The 22,793-nt window shown below is 51.7% G+C and overlaps 1 protein-coding gene across 1 annotated transcript; it reads left to right on the plus strand.

Moving 5' to 3' along the window:
- The first annotated feature begins 3,439 nt into the window (after nucleotides 1-3,439).
- LOC147526399 (maestro heat-like repeat-containing protein family member 6) lies at nucleotides 3,440-20,860 on the plus strand. The gene is made up of 10 exons (XM_086629861.1): nucleotides 3,440-3,547; nucleotides 3,815-3,952; nucleotides 4,546-4,722; nucleotides 5,126-5,278; nucleotides 5,724-5,825; nucleotides 6,132-6,234; nucleotides 6,464-6,517; nucleotides 15,976-16,055; nucleotides 16,157-16,198; nucleotides 20,726-20,860. Exons 1-10 carry the CDS (start codon nucleotides 3,440-3,442, stop codon nucleotides 20,858-20,860), a joined length of 1,092 nt encoding a protein of 363 aa, XP_086485987.1.
- The last annotated feature ends 1,933 nt before the right edge of the window (nucleotides 20,861-22,793 follow it).

The raw sequence follows: 22,793 nt of genomic DNA on the forward strand, positions 1-22,793 counted from the left end.
CAAGACCCCTTCCTGGGCACCACAGGGCCACAGGATCCCCCACTAGGCTTCCAGGGCTGCCCCCAAAACTCTATCCCCCTCTCAGACCCTGGCTGCGATGGACAGCATGCTGCGCCGGCACTCTTGGCATCCTGGAGCTGCAGAAGAACTTGAAGGTCTGACCTTGGCACAGGGTACCCACGGGCAGTGCCCCCCCCCAGCATCTGGTGCAAGACGGGAGGCAGAGAACATCCCTCCTTCCCTGTCGTGCACCCCCCACCAGCCCCTTGCCTCCTGGCTGCTGCCAGAGCCTCTCCTCCTCCTGCCCCAGCCCACCCCAGCCCTGCAGCCTTGCTCGCTGCCCATCCTGCCCAACACTCCCTCCCAGATGGACCTGCCTGTCTGGCAAGGGCAGCCCAGCCCTGGGGCATTCCTTCTCTGGCTTTGCCATGGGCTGTATCCCAGAGCCTCCACCGCAGGTCCCCAGAGAGATGATCACCCTAAAGCCTTGGGATCCTGGGGTGGGGGCAGAGGGACTTTCTTTGTTGGGGAGTGGAAGGCAGCAGAGGCAGCAGCAGGAGTGGGATGTGATGACCTTCCTGGCCACAGCAGGCTGCTGCGAGGGGCAAGAAGGACAGGTACCCCGTCCCAGGCACTGCATCAGAGCAAGCCGGGCTGTGTCATGCCACCTGCCCTGCACATCAGCAGCTTTTCTCTTCCCAGCTCCTGTTGCCCTTCACCAATTCCCAGAAGGCAGCAGTGCAGAAAAGGGCAATGGCATGGATTGCCAGGCTGGTCAACTTCATCACCACTTACCCTCTGCTGCAGGTACTGAACTCCCGGTCCAGGTGGCCCCAGTTCCCCAGCCCTGTGCCCCTGAGCCCCAGCACCTCCCGGGGAAGCTGGGCACCCAGTCAGCAGGAGGTCGGGAGCAGGGGTCTTTGCCCTGCTCCTGTCCTGTCCATGCTCTCTCCCAGTACAGGGCAGGGCTGCCAAAGGCACAGGCAGGAACCTGGCTCCAGCAGCCCTGCCGTGTTCTGGGCTGTTGCCTGGCTGCTCTGGGAGCAGCTGGGGCTCACCTTGTGCCCGCACTGCCTTTCTTTCCCCAGGTCTGCCCCTGCTTGGGACTATCCAGAGTCCCCAAGAATCAGTGCTCCAAGCCACAATATTTTGTGATGCTGGGGAGGCTAGTGGGGCACCTCACCCTCTGCTGCACCTGCAAAGACAAGGGCACCTGCTACGAGGCTGCAGAAGCTCTCCATCACCTGCATACCTTCATCCTGCAGAAAAAAGGTAAGAGAAGCCCTGTCAGACTGGGTCCCCTCAGGCATGGGCAGCCGGGGGCCACTCTCCTTGGCAAGAGAAAGCCTGATCCAACCTGCCTGCAGCCTGCACTCCAAAAAACTGTTTCCCCTTACCCCAACTCGACTAGCTCCGGACACTCCCTGGGTGTCTGCTCCCCGGGCCTGTCTGGGTGCCCTATTTGCCAGCAGCTTTTCAGCCCAATGCTCTCAGGCTGCACCTCCAGCTCTGCACCCTCTCTCTGAGCACCCTGGTTTTGCTTTTCCCCAGACAGGTACTTGGGGCTGCATGAGGCAGGGCAGCAGCAGCTACAGGAGGACTGGCAAGTGGGTCAGCCCTGGCAGCTTTTGGAAGCCAGCCACGTGTACCAAATCTTCCTGGTAAGAAGTGCCTTCGGCTTCTGGCTAGGGGAGGGTCAGGGTGAGTGATGGGATACTGGGTGCATGGGGATGACAGGGGATGAGGTGTCCGAGCAGGTGCTAGGCAAAGGCCCCCAGCAAGCTCCGGCTCCCCATGGGACCCTGACCCCCACCATCGTTCTCCTCTCCAACACAGCCTGGCTCTGCATCCTGCTCTCGCTGCACAGCTGAGATGCTCTGGGTGACGCTCTAGGTGACAAATCTCCCCTCCTCTTGTTCATACCGCAGAAGATCCTGGAACACCTCCAGCCCTCCGACCAGGTAGACATCATCCTCATGGCCATCAGCAACTTGCAAGCCTCGAGCGCCTACAGCATCACAGTGGCTGCCCACATGGTGGACGTCCTTGTGGCAGACTCTGATTTCCAGCCGAGGCAGGTGAGTAACCTGTGAGTGGCTCAGCTGATACTCCAGCCCACCGGGAACCGTTCTTCCCCTGGCTCTGCACCGGGCCAGCACTGATGCCGTCTCGAGCCGGCAAGCTGCAATGGGAACAGAAGCAACTCCCAGTCGGAGCTGGGGAAATGACCACACTCACCCTTCTGGCATCTCTACTCCCACCTGTGTCTCTCCTCCAGGTTGTGAACATTGTGTGGGCCATCTACACAAACCTGCCCTCCATCAGTGAGACAGGAGCTCTCAACAGCCTGAACAGGGCCCTGCTGGTGCTGCTAGACAGACACCCCAGCAAGGTGGTGGCCAGCCTGCTGCAGTGCTCCCCTACATGCACCAGGTATGGGGCCCACCAGCCCAACCAAGACCCTCCTGAGGGACTTCAGCCCAGCCATCCTCTGGGGTGTCCCTGCTAACAGTGCCCGACCTTCCCACAGTGTCACCACGGCCATGTGCGAGACCATGCTCTCCCAGCCCCAGGCTGCGGAAAGGGTGCTGCGGGAGCCGCTCAGCACGCTGACGAACCCGCTGATGTGCACAGCCTCCACCTTTACCCGGGACAACGCACGTGTCCTCTCCCTGGCCGTGAGTTGCTGCATGAGGCCTCACTGACCTCCGGGGCTGCTCTTAGCTGTCCGGGACCCTCGGTCCCCTTCCCTGCCCACTCCAAGCCTTCATCTCCCCAGGGGTGTGGCAACATCTCGGTGTCTGGGTGTCTTCTGCAGGCCAGACAATAAGCGAGATGATAAGCAAGATCCTCCTACAGCCCACCCACCTGCAGGCGGTGGAGGTGATTTTCCCACAGCTTTTCCTGGCACTGCTTCTCCAAGTGTCTTTCACCAGGGAGCTGACGCTGCAGGAGGTGAACATCTTCTGGATGGAGGACCAACAGGATCTCACTCCCTTGAGGTGCTCCATCCCTGTCCTCTCATCCCTGCCAGACACCCAGAGCCAAGCCAGGGGTCCCAGTGGGAGCTGAGCATTTCTTCTCGTGCAGGTCCGTGGTGAAGTCCATGAGACTGCTGCTCTGCAGCATGGGCTTTGAGAAGCAGGTGCTGCTGGCCATCGAGCTGGCCATCGAGGTGCATGGTGGCTGGGATGCCCTGCTGAGCACTGAGACCCACCTCTCAGGAGTGTGCATCGTGGCCAGATGAGAGCCCGTTCTCCCTGCTCTCAGGAACCGGGCATCCCATGCCACCTTCTCCCTTGGGGCTGATGGCAGAGGGGTCCGCGTCGCTCCGAGAAAGTGTTGCAGACTGGTGATGTCCAGACTGGTACAAACCCCAGAGGGATTCACCTGCCCAACTCAGGCCTGACTGTGCCTCTTTCTCTCTGCCAGGGAGGTGATGAAGACCCCGAGACACCTGTGCTCCACCATCTTCTGCCTTCTGGCAGAGCTTCTCAGTGTGGAGGACCCCATCCAGGAGATGGTTGCCATGGCCTTCCTGATCAAGGTAGGCCTGATGGCACTGCGCCAAGCACCCTCTGACACTTGGCTCTCCCACATCCACCGCTGCGAGGGAAGCTGAGGTGGCGGGTGGGCTCCAGTTGGTACTGTGGAGGAGCAGGTGAGCAAGCAGTGTGGTATGCTGTGGGTCACGGGGGCTCTCCACAATCCCTGCCACCTCCATCCGGGCTTGGTCTTGCCCTGGCATCCTTGCCCTGAGCTGATGGTTGGAGCCAGCACCGCACCACGCTGGCTCTTGCTGCGTGCATTTCACATGCTGGGCTGCACCAACCTCAGTGAAGAGCTGAACCGTGTCCTGGAAATCTTCCCCACATATCTGAAGAGCCAGTGCCCAGGGATGCCCAGGCTGGCGCTCAGGGGCATCCTCAGGCTCATCGAGAGACCAGACATGGTGAGTAGGGGGCAGCTGGGACAGCAGCCGCAGGTGGAGCTGCGGGTTGTGTGTAACGTGGCAGCTCAGGCTTTTCTGGGCATCGGGAGCTGTGCCGGCTGCTGCCGGCTCTCCTGCCTCCCTGGCCCTCTGCCCCACGGTTGTGCCGTGCAAGGAGAGAGGCAACAGTGCCAACGGAAATGGGCTCCCACTGCCAGCACGTCCCAGCAGAGACGCTGGCGGCAGGGCGACCAGCCTGAGCACGGGGTCTGCAGAGTCTGGCCATGGGGCGCTGAGCCCTGGGCTGAAACACAGAGGCCGCAGAGGGGGCTGCTGGCAGCTTGGGTGGCTCTCCAGGCAGTGCCGGCCACCCAGCAGCCTGCCCAGGGTGTCTGGGGGAGAAGGGGGCAGCTGAGGGGCTGGCAAGGAGCCAGCGCTCTCTGTCCATCTGCTCTGCGCTCTGCTCTTCCCATGGCCATGCCGGTGAGCCCTGTCCACCAGGACCTTGCCCTTGTAACCTGCGCTGCCTGCAGAGAACCCTCTGGGGAGACCGGTGTTGGCAGAGAGGGTTTTCACTGCTGCTTTACAAAAAGGAGGTGGTGTGTCTCACACAGGCAAAGAAAACCCTCGTCCTGCCGCCTAACGTCATGGAGCAGCTGGAGGATGGCGACAGTGATGCCAGTGACCTGGCCCTGCTCATGCTCGCCAACATGCTCCAGCTCCTGGAGAGGAAGGCGTCCAGCCGCACCACCCTGCCGCTGGCTGACGAGTTCTGGCGGCTCTTCGAGGACGTAAGGCTAGGGGACAGCCCCATACCCTCCTCACCAGGCACCTCCATTCACATCTCCCACCCCAACCCCGTCCTCTGCAGGGGGATGTTTTGCCCCGCAGCCCCCAGACTCACCTTGGCTTGGCCTCCCTGCGGCAGGGGAGACTGGAGGCAGGACAGCGTGAGGCGTGCTGAGCCCCACTGATGCGCACTCTGGTCTAGCAGCATCCCCTAGCCCTCTGTAGGGCCTCCCTCTCTGGCCCCCAGCCACAGGGACCCCAGCCCCCCTGGGCAGACCTGCATGCTGCAGCTCGCTCCCTTTTTGAGCAGGGCTGCCTGCAGCTGTTTTGAGGACAGCCATCTCCACGTCAGCCCCTTGCTTGCCAGGGGCTCGGGGCTGAGGTCCTCCTCCCCTCCTCCCCCAGGAGTCGGACACCATGCGGCAGCTATCCATCGGTCTCTTCCAAAACACGATGGGGCTCGTGGCGGGTGCCAAAAAGAAGATGAAGGAGGTGGCATGGGACAGCCTGCTGCCGCTGCTCTTTCACCTGTACGACCAGGACAAGAATCTGGCCAAGGTGAGATTCCCAACCTGACTTATCCTTTGGGTAGGGCAGTGCTGACACCGGACCTTCCTAATGTGTGTCACCATGAGGTCTAGTTTACCAAGTCCCTAGGACCAGGCAGAACCCTGCTCCCTGCCCACTGCTGCCTTTCTCCTCCTGCTGTCTGTATGGACAGGGAGATGGGTCCCTTTCCCACACAGCTCCCTCTGCACAGCCCCCGGCAAGGCTCCCTGCAGACCCAGAGACTGGGGCCACCAAGGCCAAAATGCTGAAGCCCCAACAAGCTTCCAGCCAGATGACGTTATCATCCCCTGGGGTGCTGAACCTGGTAGCAGCATCAGGCACCAGCTTGTGCATCTTCCTTGCACGGGCTGCGACAGGCTCTGAGCCCTGCCAAGAGGGGGACAGAGGGTCCTGTGTCCCCAGTGGTGGTGGTGGCATGTCTGCTGCATGCCAGGCCTCCCAGGAAGCCCTCTGCAGCACTGGCCGGTTCCTGAAGTGGAGGCAGCTGGTGCAGCTGGCCGAGACTGCGCAGGCATGGAGGATCGGCGAGTGCCTGGTAAGCACAGCCCCAACACCCCCAGGATCTGCCCTGGGCCAGCCCTGCCCCATGCCCTGTGGTGGCACGCATCCTCCCAGAGCAGGCTCTGCTCCAGGCTGCCCTCGATATGGGCTTCCAAAGGGGTCCCTGATAACAGGATGGCACCCTGGCACCTGCAGGGAGTCCTCTGCTCCTTCCGAACCCCGATGCCACATGGCAGGGAGCTGGGAATGTCCTGCTAGGGGGAAGGAGGGTGGTCCTGGGCGAGGGGACAGCCCAACTCGGGGGCAGCTCTGCGTCCACCCAGAGCCCTTCTCTCTCCAGCTGGCCAGGAACAAGAGCAGGGCTGAGGACTACCTGCACCAGAGCCAGCATTACCTGCAGAACCCAGAGGAGCCCCTGTGCCAGGAGACCATCAGGTTCCTTGGTGAGCCCCAAGCCCCGGGGTCCGTCCCTTTCCCAGGGTCCCAGTGTCCCAGCGTAGGACCTGCGGCACAGTCCTTCACCCCCTCCCAGCCCTGCCTGCATGCGGGACAGGCAAGAGGCTCCTCTGTGCCCTCCCCAACGCTGCGCCCCACGGAGCTGTGCTGCCAGGCGGGCTGGGTGCCAAGGTCCCGGATCGGCAGCGGAGTCCCCAGTGCACTGTGTCCCCCCAGGGCTCTTGGGACAGCAGGTGGTCCATCACGAGAAGATGGAGTACATCAGAGAGGGTGAGTGGGGACGAGGTGGGACCCTAGAGCAGAGCTCCCCCTCAGCCCGGGCGAGGGGGCTTTGCTTCCGGCTTGTCTATGGGGAGGGGGCTGCTTCTGGAGTGGGAGCCTCCAGCTGAGCCACCCGCTGAGGTACCGGTTCCCGCTGGAGCAGCGGCGCGGCAGGAGTGTGCTTCCGGGGGGGGGGGGCGGGCCGCAGGGCGCCTGCAGCCAGTCGGCGTGGAGAGCGTGGCCTGGGGCCGATGGAGCCGGGAGGGGCCGGTGCCACGTGCGGCAGCAGCATGGCGGCAGTGACGGCGGGCGGCAGGAGGGCTGAGGCCCCGCGCGGGAAGGTGGCGGCTGCGGGTGGCGGTGAGGGCCAGGCCAGAGGTGGCGGGAGGAGGGGAAGGAGGGGCTGCCCTGACGGTGTCGCCAGGTGTCCCATTGTTATAGGTTAATTTCAATAGTTTGGTGAGAAAATGATTCTCAACAGCCAATAACTGTAAAATTAATAGTTAAAATTTATTTAGGGCAAGCAAGCAAAACAGCGCTGGGTGCGCCGGGAGTCTCCGCTCCACCAAGACGCACACCCGCTGTGGCAGTTTTCTTGTATTTATACAAACACACTGATAGCCCCCCCCAAAAGGTCAGTCTCTCCCAGGAACTCATTTCCATAGTCCCCGCCTCAGGATGTGCCTCAGGCTCCTCCTCGACACGCCTCCTGGTGGTCATGAGCAGGGGTCTTCAGGATGAAGGCTGGAGGTCTTTCTCACTGTGCACTTTTCACCTCTTCCCTAAATCCCTGATTTGGCTGAGCTTGCAGAGCCAAACTGGTTCCAGCCTGGTTTGTCCTTGAGTGGGCATCTGATCGCATTACCTGTCACTATCTGAAGACAAATGTTAGTTTTGTTAGTCCTTGTCTTTCCTTCATGGGCGAGTTTCTGTGCATCCCTTCCTCCCTGCAGAGGTGTGAGACGTGAGTCACAGCCTTGCCGGAGTCCGTCTGATCTGTCTTTTCTTTTCTCACCAGCCTCCTCCTGGGCAGCTTGTATTTTACAGCAGGGACTAGCACTTTACAACTTCTAACATTCTACAGCAATAATCAATACAACAGTTAATGTGACGGTTAGTATTTAAACGATAATTGGTTAGTATTTAATATTTCTATATCTTAGGAACTATACTGAGAGATGGTGGTTTCTATTTGATTGGCAAATTCTAATATATTACTTATTACAATCCCCCCTTTTTCTTTTTATCCTTCTTAATTTGCTCATCAAATCAGGACAGAACCTCCATTTCCATTCCGTTATCCACATCCAATTTTGTTTCATCTAAAGGCTCATAATATTTTCTTAGCATCATCAAATTGGCAGCCTTAAGTCTTCTTCTAACTAATCCAGTGATTCTATTCAATATGCAAGGTCCAAAAGTCAATATTATCATAAAAATAATTAGAACAAATAGTCCAAGGCTAGGTGATTTGATACAAAGCCGTTCTTATTTTGGTCTCTTGTTTAGCAATTAATCCAAGCGCATCCCCAGTTTTGTTTACTACTATTTCCAGTACTGCTTGTAATCCTATTATCCTATTCAGCATATATATTGGGGTTCTGTAACCCCAGGATCCATCCTCTCCCCATGTAGCTGGTCCATAATAGGAAATAATTCTTTCAGGTGGCCGTTCATTATCTTTCCAATTTCCAATTTGTAAATCCCGTCTTTGAGGGCTTTCTCTTAACTCAGTAGCTTCTGCATATACCTGCACTCCCAACCGCTCTCCCCGACTCACGGGTAACAGAAAGAAACTGGGTCTTATAGTTCCCAATATACAGGATCCTGTCCAATTTTTGGCAAATATGCATAGGCTAGTTTGCCACAAATCCAATAATGTCCTTCAGGGGTTAGCCACCCATTTGGTATATTTGTCCCATCGGTCCAATTTTTAAATTTCTTATTCATCTTTAATGGATTTCCCCATTTGTCCCACTTATTTCTTGTTTCATTCCGTAAGTAACCCCCTTCACATTCCAGGTTACCTACTTGCCTTTCACCGTATTTTAGATTTTGCAAACGACTCCTTCCAATTTTACTTGTTTGGAGTATCCATTGTTGCTTTCTGTTACTCTTTGTTGTAATATTTTCATTCTTCCATATTCGGGGACCACTTATATTACTTTCATAGCCTCCCATGGCCACTGATCACTTTGATTTGTTTCACCACAAACATAACAGTTAGTTACATGTAACTACTTAGCAATGTTTTTACCAAGATTCACAAATAAATTCTTAGTCATTGTGAGAATTTCATATTTTATTCTTGTTTCTATTTCACGATCCTCACTTGTTCCAATCAGTCTGCTTTCTTTTGAATTTGTTCTTATTTCCATCCAATATTGATAGGGAGTTCTTTCGGATCATAACATACAATTCTGTTTCCTTCTTTGCATAAATCATATTGAGTTAGGTTAGTCTTACCATCATAAATAATATGATATACCAAGGTTTGGGAGCTTACCCGTCCCCTTCTAGTAATGACCACACATCGGCTGCAATTGTTTGCTGCAGTCAGTCAAGAAACTCACCCCATATAGGCCTAGAAGAGGTCTGGTAAGGGCCATAGTGGTCGGCGGTCACAGCCCAAAGGGGTTGCAGCCCTTGGCAGACCTTCTAAGCCGCACCACTGTTTCCCTATCCAGTCTTGCCCTCTTCCTTAAATTCGAAGGGGTGGTCCTTTTTAGCACCTGCAGGGTTACAAGGTTAGCTCTTTTTAATTGGTATATTATACTCAGTTTTTGTCGTCCTACTCTCTATTTATATCAACGGAGTGGTAGCTCCACAGTGAATGCTCAAAAAAAATTTGAATAATTATGTAAATATTAAACACGCAGAACACTTAGCACTAACAAACAAACAACATTATTTAAACAATCAACAGGCACAAGTGCCAACTTCTCTCCAGAGGCTTATAGAAATATTACCTCCTGCTAAGCTTTATTGGAGTTACTGCTATGAAATTCCCACAGTAACTTAGTGCATATATGTATATATATATATATATATATTTTTTTTTTTTTTTTCCAGTGGAGTCCCTTTTAAGTTCATCTGAAGGTAAGCTTAGTTTCTCTTGGTTCAGATGTTATTTTCCACTTCTTCACTGGACCTTTCACTCGCAACGTGTGTGTCCATCCTTTTTCAGCAGTTCTTACAGCTATCTCTGTAGTTAACAAAACAAGAAAAGGTCCTTCCCCGAGGGGAGATAAGGTTTCTTCCTTTCATGCTTTCATCAAAACTTTATCTCCCGGTTTTATTTGGTGAATTGCAAACCCTAAAGGTGTTTGAGCTAACATTCCAATTTCTCTGAGCTCTTTCAATCTTTTTCCAATACTGATTATATATTTTTGGATATTATCATCTTCAATTACATTATTTCCCAAGGGCACTCATCGGGAATAAGGCATACCGTATAACATTTCATATGGTGATAATCCAGTCTCACTGTGTGGTTTTGTTCTTATATTTAAAAGTGCCAAAGGTAAGCACTTTGTCCAAGGCGTTTGAGTTTCAATCATTAATTTAGCCAATTGTTGTTTTATTGTTTGATTCATTCTTTCCACCTTTCCCAAACTTTGTGGATGCCATGGAGTGTGGTACTCCCATTGAATACTTAACGATTGGCATAACAGTTTTGTTATTTTAGAAGTGACGTGTGTGCCCTGATCAGAATCAATGTACTGGATTATCCCATACTGAGGTATCAAGTGCTCTAACAAAATTTTTACCACCATCTGTGCTGTAGCTCGTGCTACAGGGTGAGCTTCTACACATCATGTTAAATGATTTACTATTACTAACAAATATTTTGTTCTTCCCACCTTGGGCAATTCAGTGAAATCAATCTGTATTCTCTCGAAAGGTCTGTAAGCTATTTTTTCTGAAACACTTTCTTATTTATCTTTTTGCAAGTTATGTAGTTTTGTGTAATTTGCTTTGTTATTTCGTAAATCCCAATACAGCCGAATTGTTTTAGGGAAGCGATCGCTTAACGCCTTCGCTCCCCGATGTGTGCAACAGCTTCAGGCTCGGCGGCCCCCGGCGCCGGCCGGGCCGAGCCGAACGGGCCCGGACCCGCTCCGCCCGCGCACGGGGAGGCGCGGCCGCCACAAAGCCGCCCCCCCCCGTCCCGTCCCGCCGCCGGCGGCAATGGGGGCCCGGGGCGGGCCGAGCGCGGCCGCGCCAGGCAGGGCCAGCCCCGCCGAGGGGCCGCGGCCACCGGCAGCCCGGCCCGGGGGGGCCGTGCGCCGCGCCGAGCCCCGCCGCCACCTCCGCGAGCAGCCGCGGGCAGCCGGGCTCCCGCTCCAAGGGAAAATGGTTCCTGGGTCTTGCATCCCGAGAGCAGCCCCAAAGGCATCTCTCACATTTATTGCGCTATACCAAGTGTGTTTGGTGGGGGTATATGACTCGGTAAAGCGTAAGGATTTGTTACCACAGGGAATTTAGTGATTGTTCGCTGATTTACAGCTCTCAGGTCTTGTACCATTCTATATGACCCATCCGGTTTCTTTACGGGGAGGATGGGTTTGTTATGAGGTGACATACAAGGCTCTAATAGCCCCTGTTCCAACAGTCTGTCTGTTACAGGCTGTAATCCTTGCCGTCCTTCTAACGGGACAGGGTATTGTTTTACCCTTATCGGCTCTTCAGGATTTTTAATAGTTATTCCAATTGGTGATACATCCAATTTTCCCACCGAGTCAGGGCTATACCATACTTTGGGGTTAATCTGTTCTTCATCTTCTGCCGTTAGAGCATATATTTTCACTTTTAATTCTTTATCTTGCACTCTTAGTTCAATTCCTAAGTCTACCATTAAGTCCCTTCCCAATAAATTATATTTTGCCTCTGGGACTAGTAGGAATGATCCCAGTCCGTATTTAGAGGGAGTTTCTATGGGTACATCTTTGATAACGGGAACTGTAAAAGGCTCCCCTTTAGCTTCAATAACTGATACTTTTTCCGAGGAGGTTTTACATCCCCAGGGTGCTGTTTGGACAGTAGATCTTTCTGCCCCAGAGCCCACTAAGAACTCCACCTCTTGTTGCTGGGGACACAATTTTAATTTTATCAAGGGCTCAGTTTGTTTCAGAGTCCCCAGCAGATAGAGCCCCTGACCCCCCTAATCCTCCTTAAAAATTTTCTCATCATTCTGCCTCTTTTTACAGCTCTTCTTCAAGTGTCCTTTCTTGTGACAATAGTAACATTCTATTTCTTTCCTATTCTCCCATCCCTTCAGAGCCTGCTGTGGCCTGCGAACCCGAGGGGGTCGTGGCTTATCTGGCTCCCAAGCTCTTCGAGTACCTTCACGTACTGCTGCTACCAAAATTTTGGTTTACTTCCTTTGACCTTCCTCCTCTCTTCTTACATACACCTTCTGCGCCTCTCGCAACAATTCATCCAACCCTCTTCCTTGCCAATCCTCAATCTTTTCGAGTTTCTTTCTTATATCCACCCATGATTTTGCTACAAATTGAGTTTTCAATAAGGCTTGTCCCAAAGGAGTCCGGGATCTACTCCGGAATATAACTGTAAGCTTTTTCTCAATCTTTCTAACCATTCCGTGGGAGTTTCATCTTTTCTTTGTTCTTCGTTAAAAGCCTTATTAATATTTTGTCCTCTAGGAACTTGATTCCCTAATGCCTTGAACAACAATATCTCTCAAATCGGCCATGTGTCCTCTATCCATGGCATTTTGATTATCCCAATTTGGTTTCTGTAATGGCCATTTTATGTCTGCGGCCGGTCCCTGTTGGTGTCGTAAATCCCAATTTCTCATTCCTGCCCGCCGAATCATTTCTCTTTCTTCTACTGTGAATAATATTCTCAAAATCGCTTGCATTTCATCCCAAGTATAAATATTTGGCCCTAAGAAATTATCCAATTTTTCAGCAACCCCTAAGGGGTCATCTAGTAGATTGCTCATTTCTTTTTTGAATTCTCTCACATCTCCGGGGTTTAATGGCATAGATACGAACCCCACAGCAGGCTGGGCTCCCCCCATTGCTATTTCCCTTAAAGGAAACAGAAGTGCATCTGCTGTTTCCCTTTTAGCTTGACTCCTAGTGATCCTCCTCATTTCTTGAGGGGAATCTGGGGGTGAAGGAGTTGGAGAAGAATCTGGGTGTGGAGCAGTGGGTGCAGGGGCAGGAGGAGGGGGAACATAGGGAGGGGGAGATAAAAGGACCTCTTCATTCCTCCTATCTCTTTTTCTATTATTCTTTTCCTTCAGAGTAAAAATATGTGTACGGGTGTCTGATCTAATCCATAAACTAGCATATTCACTCTCCTCCTGACTGAAAGGCTCTTTACTGTTTACATAAAGATTCAGAGCCTGGCATATCCAGTCCTCGAAGGATCCAAAAACAGGCCAGTACAAATGGTCTCCTCTTATCTGTTGTCCACCCCAAACTTTCATACAATAATGTACCATTTTCTCTCTACTTTTCCCCTGCATAGATGGCCAGTTGTCCCAATGAGCAATCATTAGGCCCAGAGGGCTATTTGGGGGAATATCTGGTAATCTAGCATTATAATTCTCTAAGGGGCTGGCAGCCTTAGTCTTTTTCTGTCCCATATTCCAAAGGTGCCTTCTTGCACACAATAACCTTTCGCTTGCCTCCGTTTGTGGCCCAGTCCCTCGCGGGCGATGGGAACCGCACTACTAGGAGGTCCACACTCGCTTCGTCCGGTGGACTTCTAAGTCCGGTGAACGTCTCAGACACACGCACTCATTCGCACCTTGGTTCCGAATAAATCCGAGCAGAAACGCATTTACTTACCCGATTCCGTTTTTCCGGTCCTGTGATTCGTTACCCGAAGTCGCCTTTCCTCACTTACTGAAAAACCTTTTCCTGACGATTCCTCGCAATCGTCCCGAGTCCAATTGGTTTCAGGCCCTCTGCCTGGAGCTTCGGAGTTTCTTCCTAAACTCCTAATATCCGATGGTACTCCAACCGAATATTTTATCCGTATTCTCTTCCTGGAATACTGACGATTTATCGCAATCGTCCCACGGCCAATCGGTATCAGGCCCTCTGCCTGGAGACTCGGAGTTTCTGCCTGAACTCCTAATACCGAATGGTACCCCAACCAAATATTTTACCAGTATTCTCTCCCTGGAATACCTGTATTCTCTTCCTGGAATACTCAATATTCGGTCTTTGTGCACAAATATTACGGGGTATATTGCCGGCTTTTCTCCTTTGCTTGCTTATCCTATATCGAGTTCGAATGTACGGGATTTGGCATTGAGGGACCTCACCCTGGGCCGTCTAGAGACGGGGGCGCCCTCCCAGAGAGGGGATCTCAAACCAAATTAACCCGCATCCAAGTCACGGCACCAAATTGTTATAGGTTAATTTCAATAGTTTGGTGAGAAAATGATTCTCAACAGCCAATAACTGTAAAATTAATAGTTAAAATTTATTTAGGGCAAGCAAGCAAACAGCGCTGGGTGCGCCGGGAGTCTCCGCTCCACCAAGACGCACACCCGCTGTGGCAGTTTTCTTGTATTTATACAAACACACTGATAGCCCCCCCCAAAAGGTCAGTCTCTCCCAGGAACTCATTTCCATAGTCCCCGCCTCAGGATGTGCCTCAGGCTCCTCCTCGACACGCCTCCTGGTGGTCATGGGCAGGGGTCTTCAGGATGAAGGCTGGAGGTCTTTCTCACTGTGCACTTTTCACCTCTTCCCTAAAATCCCTGATTTGGCTGAGCTTGCAGAGCCAAACTGGTTCCAGCCTGGTTTGTCCTTGAGTGGGCATCTGATCGCATTACCTGTCACTATCTGAAGACAAATGTTAGTTTTTGTTAGTCCTTGTCTTTCCTTCATGGGCGAGTTTCTGTGCATCCCTTCCTCCCTGCAGAGGTGTGAGACGTGAGTCACAGCCTTGCCGGAGTCCGTCTGATCTGTCTTTTCTTTTCTCACCAGCCTCCTCCTGGGCAGCTTGTATTTTACAGCAGGGACTAGCACTTTACAACTTCTAACATTCTACAGCAATAATCATAGAATCATAGAATCATAGAATGGTTAGGGCTGGAAGGGACCTTCAAAGGTCATCTAGTCCAACCCCCCTGCAAGGAACAGGGATATCTCCAACTAGATCAGGTTGCTCAGGGCCTTGTCCAACCTGGCCTTGAACGTCTCCAGGGATGGAGCATCCGCCACCTCTCTGGGCAACCTGTTCCAGTGTTCTACCACTCTCATGGTAAAAAATTTTTTCCTAATATCCAACCTGAACCTACCTCCCTCTATTTTAAAACCGTTACCCCTTGTCCTATCATAACTGGCCCTCCTGAACAGCCTCTCCACATCTTTCCTGTAGGCCCCCTTGAGGTACTGGAAGACCGCTATAAGGTCACCCCGGAGCCTCCTCTTCTCCAGGCTGAACAGCCCCAACTCTTTCAGCCTGTCCTCATAGGAAAGGTGCTCCAGCCCTCTTATCATCTTCGTGGCCCTCCTCTGGACCCTCTCCAACTGGTCCATGTCCTTCTTATGTTGGGGACTCCAGAACTGGACGCAGTACTCCAAGTGAGGTCTCACGAGGGCAGAGTAGAGGGGGAGAATCACCTCCCTCGACCTGCTGGCCACGCTCCTCTTGATGCAGCCCAGGACGCGGTTGGCCTTCTGGGCCGCAAGAGCACATTGCCGGCTCATATTGAGCTTCTCGTCCACCAGTACTCCCAAGTCCTTCTCCTCAGGGCTGCTGTCGATCCATTCACCACCCAGTCTGTATTTATGCCTGGGATTGCCATGACCCAGATGTAGGACCTTGCATTTGGCCTGGTTAAACTTCATGAGGTTGGTACGGGCCCACCTCTCCAGCCTGTCGAGGTCCCTCTGGATGGCATCCCTCCCTTCCAGCGTGTCGACGGCACCACACAGCTTGGTGTCATCGGCGAACTTGCTGAGGGTGCAGTTAATCAATACAACAGTTAATGTGACGGTTAGTATTTAAACGATAATTGGTTAGTATTTAATATTTCTATATCTTAGGAACTATACTGAGAGATGGTGGTTTCTATTTGATTGGCAAATTCTAATATATTACTTATTACACCATCAATCACCCCGATGCATCCTGCAGGCCCCAAGCGCTGAGGGGAAGCTGCGGGCTGCTCTTCGGCCTGTCGATGAGGAAGTGTCCAGCGACTCCGAGCCAGAGAGGTAAGGGCTGCGCCGGGGCGGGTGCCAGTACCCATGGGGGTGGCGGTGCTCATGCTGTCCCTGCAGCCCATTGTTGGGACGGCGGCGGCAGGAGGCTGTGGAGGAGACGCCGCAGGAGAAGAAGCTTCGCCTGGCGAAGTTGTATCTGGAGCAGCTCCGCCGGCAAAATGAGTCCCACCTGGCCCTCGGAGCCAGTGCCGCAGCAGGGCAGCCCCCAGTGCTGAGCGCGGCTCTCACGCCCCATGTCTGCCGCAGAGGAGGAGTGCACCGCGGCAGAGGAGGAGGAGGAGACCCAGCCAGCAGATCTCATTGGCGACCAGCTGAAGGAGGACATGGTGAGCAGTGGGGTGGGCATGTCCACTCGGTCCCAGTGGCAGCGGTGGGCTCTGACTCCCTCCTGGGGCTGCCTCTGCTGAACCTCCTGTTTCTTCCCCAGCTGGAGCAAAAGGGCCAGCTGCAACGCCTGGTTGCCAAAGATGTAAGAGCCTGGAGCTGGCAGGGCGTACCAGACTGTAAGTGCTGGCTTTGGGGGCCACTTGGACACGGCCATGGCCGACACTCTGAGTTGCTGTGCCAGCTACGGCACCAGAGCCCTTGTCCCACCCGGGGTGCCAGCTGCTGGAGGCCTGAAGAAGGGAGGGTGCTGTGCTTAGGAAGAGGGCTGGGGCAGCCCAGCTCACATCCCACTCCCCCTGCAAGTGCAGCCTCCAGATCTGGCCAGCATCCATGTGCTTTGGGGCCACCAGCTGACTGTCACCTGCCTGGTCATCTCTCCAGATGACAGGTTCATCTTTTCTGCTTCCAAGGACAGCTCCCTTACCAAATGCAAGTATTCCCTCAGGGCTGCAACTGGCTGTTCACCCAGCTTGACCTCTGCGGGGACTCTGGAACAGCAGGACTCGCAGCTGTCCACAGAGGTGGCTTGGCCCTTGGCCCCAGTGAGGACATGCACGTGCGTCATTTTGTGCTCTGTGGGAGGCTTGTTGGCATTTTCTGGGGTGAGAAACTCTCTTTTGTAAACAAATCTTTGACTTGACCTTCAGTGAGGAGTGGGTACAGCCCCTGTGCAACAGTTTGTTTCCCAGAAAAGAAGTACCTTCTCAACCTGAAATTTCATCCCCAAATTTTGAGACATTTTGAAGAGCATTTGATGGCCATCTGAACCGTGGATCACATTTTAGACTCTATTAAATGAAAAAAAGAGATGCAAATTCTACCACTATTGACATATAAAGTTAGGCATTTCGCAGGCATTGGAAAAAGCTGCCTCACTCAAATCTGGTGACTACCACTTCTCATATTTTGAAGATTAGCTGGAAACTATTTCAAAAACTTGTCAACAAGCCTTCTCTAAAAACAGCATGGTTATTACAGTCAGTGGGTTGTGAAGTACATTGCAAGAGTGGAAAATGCCCACTCTGCTTCCTTGTAAAAGAAAGCAAGAAAATGTTTACAGTTCTCCTCATCTTCGTTGTCCTCCTCGTCCTCTTCGCAGTTGAGATTTATAATCACTGGTGGATGAATCGGTAGTACGATATTCTTTCGTTTCCAGGTGGGTTTAGATGCTGGGATGGATACAAGCTCCCTTCTTGCACTCCCTGTTGTAATGGAGCATCTGCAGAAAAGAAGCTTACGTTTAGTTTACTGGGAGGGAAGTAGATTGTCAAATGCAGCTTCAGACCAGCAGGTATAGTTTTGAAGTCGTTGTCCTGTTGAAGGAATCGTTAAATAGAGAGATTGTGTCTTTTGGGCAAAATCTTCTGTGGAGGTTGGCAAAAGAGCACCTCCCAGCTACGGAACGTATGAAAAAACACAGGTACGGGCTCCTCGGAACGGACAGATGAGGCACTGCTGAATAAAGCCTTTTGAACAGAGGAACATTTGGATCATTCTACGCCGTCTAAAAAAGGCTGGATAGCTCTTCCAGCTGTTGGATAGGTTTGAGTCAGTAACCTTCTTTCTTCCAATCCCTTTTAAGGCATTGACAATATAGGGAAACATGTGGTTAGTCAATACCTGGGCTGAAGTGAGTACATGAGGTTATGACCCCACCAGGGAAATTATTTTCAGCATGATGGATAACAGACAGGCCTGTATCACTCCCCGTGGCATCCCTTGTGAAGAATTTAGCAGTGTTAAGCACAGGACTACCCATTTTAGTTCGTAGACTTTTGTTTTCTATCACAGCTTTCTGAATCCGAACTCTCTTTCCTAAGCACAAAATGTAGATGTTGAGAAAGAACAGGAAGTTCATGAAAATAATTTACACTTAATTAGGAGAAAATCAGAACAGATGTTCTTTTCCTTAGGAATGTCTATCTGCCCCTGATGTTTGCATCAAAACTATGTCAGTACTGGGACAGCATTTTCTGCGAGCCAGGAAATGCAACTGACTGAAAAGAAAAACAGAGAAAACTGGTGGGTCTGTTTGCATTGTTCGAGCTGAGCACTTTGCAACTAGAGATGCAATCAGGATTCTCTGCGTCCTCTTAAAAATACTGCAGTTGGGTATGTTTCCCAGTTTAAAAGCAGTAAGATGAAACATGGTCATTTTCTTTGATTCCAGTTGTTGTTGCAGGGAGGACGTTTTCGTGAGTTTACTTACTCTAACAAACAAATTGTTAAGAAAATATTTTTACTCACTGTTACTAGGTGGCAAAAAAAGTCCATTGATCGTGCGTGGCTTGCTGTGATGGTACATGCAGGCGATCTTCAAGCAGCCAGAGGGTCGGCTTTCCCAGAAACAGGGGATCTTGGTGTACTTTCGCTGCAGGAGGAAACAGTTTTCAGGTATTGTAAAGGGAACCCAAAAAGGACTAAATGGATTAGTACGCAGTACGCTCCCGTGAACATATGGCTAAGATTCTGCGGGACCACGCTCTGCTATTTTAGAACATTTCAAGTGATCTTGAAAGTTCTCTTAAGCTCAGTGGAGCTTTCATGATGGGAACCTGTTCCAAGGTGAGAATAGGAGTGAAGCAGTTTACTTCCTGTCCTGCAGACTTTTCACAATGTGTTGGGAAGACAGAAAATCTAGGAGTCACTTAATTGTCACGAGGCTGAGTTTCCTTGCCTGCATGGTGGGCTAATCAGGTCGATCTCAGAGGAAATCTGCTGTGCAGATTTCATGGGAGAAATTGTCTGTAGCCTAGGTGATCATTAGATCTTCTCACCACTTCTGAAGATCAGATGTTTGATCTACAGAAGCGGCCATGACCCAGCCAGAGTCACCGACCAACTACTGCCTTTACATAATAATGCTCCCTTTCAACAGGGGTATATGGAGGAAATCAAGGATACAAACCACTCTCAAATCTACAGCATTTACCTGTGCATAGGGGGAACAAGAATGGAGATGGTGGTGGTTCCCCACTGCTGCCATGTTTGCCTCCTCTGCTGCTCCTCTGCTCTCCGAATGCTGGCAAAACATACATGAAACCATTAGAGCTATCAACATTCAGACAAATTGTAATCTTATCCTGAACGTGGTAGTTTTCTTTTGAAATCTGCACCTTCAGAAACCTAGCTCTGCTGCTTTTTTGGAAGAAAGCTCCAACTTACACCTGAACGCAGGAGGTGCTCCCTTCCCCAGCCTTCTTCAACTGACAAGTGCGGTTGCCAGGCGGTATAGAATGTTACAGTTGCCAGGCTTCTAGGGGCTCCTGGTTCCATGAGCATCATGGTGCCTCGTGACCTGTCCAGCTTAACATCCTCCTTTATCTCCAGTGCTTCGGAGTAAAGTACAGAAAATCGGACCGTTTCAAAGAGTCTCCCATGCCGGTGTTTCTTCAACGTGAGAGGGAGCAAACCCATTTGGCGGGGCTGAAATAGCACCCAACTTCTTGCTGTACGAACTGTGGTCTTGCAAACAAGTCTTTGACACCACAAAGACCGACCTGATTCTTTGACTACTTTTAACTAAAATCCCTGTGCCCAATGTTCGTTCTTCTTACTGCACCCCTTTCTTTGGATGGGGAACCTTGCTGCTTCCCGTTCATACGCTGTTAGCTGCTCACTGCTGACATTGTTGGGGTTAAATGGGAGGAAATGAAGTTTCTGTCCTGGAAAACGTATCCTGTTATCCCCAGGACATGGGGACAAATTTACAACACAGAGGGACACGGGTCGCTTGGAGATGAACACTTCAGAGCGCCGTTAGGTGCAAACCTGGGACCTTAGGAGTAAAACAGAAAAGGAAGTGTGGAAAGGAAAAACAGCCACGATCTCTTTTAAAAGAGAAAGATGCCACTGCTTAAAGAGTATTAAGGATCCAGATGAAGCCAAAGAGAAGGGAGGTAGATCTATGGTAGAATTCAAGAAGGAGGAGCGGTGGTTCATAGCACCACCAGCAGAGCGTGTGTCTGGTGGTTCTTTGGATGAAAAACCAACAAACCACTCTGGAAGCACTCATCACCAGAGCGCACCTGTACTGTACGCCACTGGTCTGCACGTGGGAAGGGTGACGGGAAAAGGGTGAGATGAAAAGCAGGTGCCAGTGACTCCCCAGGCACAAATGGTACGAGGTAGCCAGAGGAAAGAGCGTGCAGAGTGCCCAGAGCTGTCCAGACAGGGGCTCTTGGTAGCTGCAGAGCTGTGCCTAACTGAGGCGCAGAAGGAGGTACGGTCAGGAAGAATTAATTCTGTGTTGGGTTGGCATGGCAAGGGTTTTGTAGCAGGGGGGCTACAGGGGGACCTGCTGCTGGCCAAGCCCAGCTCGTCAGCGATGCCGGTAGCACCTCTGCGACAATATATTTCAGAGGGGGAATATACTGCTGGGCAGTAGCAGCAGGGAGAGAGGAGTGAGAACATGTGGTAGAAACAACTCCATATCCCATCGCGCACTATGGGCGCGCGGTGGCATAGGCGTAGCTGGGGCTGGGCGCTGAGCGGGCAGCCGGGGCAGTGAGGCGGCCGTGCGCGGTGCAGCGGGAGGTGCCGTGTCTGTTCGTGACCGGGGTGAAGGAGGAGCCGTTGGCCAAGTGGGAGCGCCAGGTGCCCGGCGCAGCACGGGGCAGCGGGCAGAAGGCAGACAGGGCCGCAGTCCGCGCGGCAGTACCGAGATCAGTACGAGGACTTTGGCCGGGTTCAGGGCCGTGATCATGATCGTGACTGGGCCCAGGAGGAGTCGTTGAGCGGTTAGCAGGGCAGAGCTTAGGACAGAAGGCAGCAGCACCTTCACATCAAAGCAAAAATGCAAAAACTCACTGGTGAAGCGAGTATTCCTTCTCTGTCTCAGTTAAGGCTACTGAGATCAGCAAAGCCCTGCTTTTTATGTTGTTTAGGTTAATGTGCCTTATTCCGACCGCAACCGAGTGAGGAGGCACTGAGAGAACACCCTGCCTGCCAACCTGAAGGGCAGGGGGAAAGTGAAAAGCAGATTGGGGCTGCCTGAGAGCTGGCACAGCAATTCGCGGGGTGCACGCATGCGAGTAGGTTGTTCTCTCACTTTGACTCTCTGGAAATGTGAGATTCATTCCTTCCCTGGGAATCTCTCAGTTCTGAGTGAGATACAGTCAACGGTTTAACTGCAATTCTAGAATATCCCTCTCTCTCTGTATATCAAAATACACACAAGTACACTTTCCTTTGAAGTAGTGAAGAGTTTTGTGTGGATTCTGTTCACGAGATTTAAGAATAACTAGCTGTAACAAAATGAGACCTCCTCAATCTGAAATTTCATCCTCAAATTTTGAGACGTTTTGAAGAGCATTTGATGGCTGTCTGAACCGTGGATCACATTTTAGACTCTATTAAATGAAAAAGAGAGTTGCAAATTCTACCATTATTGAAATATACAGCTAGGCATTTCGCAGGCGTTGGAAAATGCTGCCTGACTCAAATCTGGTGACTACCACTTCTTGTATTTTGAAGATTAGCTGCAAACTATTTCAAAAACTTGTGAACAACTCTTCTCTTAAAACAGCATGGTTGTTACAGTCAATGGGTTGTGGAAAATGCCCACTCTGCTTCCTTGTAAAAAAAAGGAAAAACAGTGTTTACAGTTCTCTTCGTCTTCATCATCCTCCTCATCCTATTTGTTGTTGAGTTTTATAATCACTGGAGGGTGAATTGGTAGTACGATATTCTTTGGATTTCTAAGTGGTGTTAGATGATGGGATGGATGCAGACTCCCTCCTTGGACACCCTGTTGCAATGGGGCATCTGCAGAAGAAAAAAGTGTGCAGAGTGCCCAGAGCTGTCCAGACAGGGGCTCTTGGTAGCTGCAGAGCTGTGCCTAACTGAGGCGCAGAAGAGGGTACGGTCAGGAAGAATTAATTCTGTGCTGGGTTGGCATGGCAAGGGTTTTGTAGCAGGGGGACTACAAGGGTGACTTCTGTGAGAAGCTGCTAGAAGCTTCCCCATGTCCAGTAGAGCCAGTGCCAGCTGGCTCCAAGAGGGATCTGTTGCTGGCCAAGGCTGAGCTCATCAGCGACAGTGGTAGCAGCTGCATGATAGATAACATTTTAAGAGGAGGAAACAGCGGTCGGGAGAGGGGAGTGAGATTATGTGGGAGAAAACACTCTGCAAACGCCAAGGTGGTGGGACACCATGCCACGGAAGTGTGTGAGGAGGAACGGCAGAGACAACGTGTGATGAACTCACCGCAACACCCTTTCCCTGTTCCTCCTGCACCGCTCAGGCAGAGGAGGTAGAGGAAGTTGAAGGAGTGAAGTTGAGCCTGGGAAGAAGGGAGGGGTTGGGGGAAGGTGTCTGAAGAATCAGCTTTTATTTTCCATTACCCTAGACAGATTTGATTGGTAATAATCTCATTTCCCCAAGTCGAATCTGTTCTGCCTGTTGGAGTGTGGAAAATAATAGAACTTGGGGGGAATGGGAGAACATTGTCCCCCAAAGTTCAGCTTACATTTTAACATAAGCTGTAGTATTAGAGCAGCTTTGAGGCCAGACACAGTTGCTGCTCCCAGGAACATGACGCAGTTGGCATAGACAAGGCCTGCTCAGGTGGAGTGGAATGTACAATATCCTTGGAATGCGGAGTAGAGTGGCACAGAGGTACCACGGCTCATCCCTGTTACCAGGGATAGAGAGTGACCAGCAAAGATAACCGCATA

The sequence above is a fragment of the Tauraco erythrolophus genome, chromosome Z, assembly GCF_009769465.1.
Source record: "Tauraco erythrolophus isolate bTauEry1 chromosome Z, bTauEry1.pri, whole genome shotgun sequence".
Lineage (NCBI taxonomy): Eukaryota > Metazoa > Chordata > Aves > Musophagiformes > Musophagidae > Tauraco > Tauraco erythrolophus.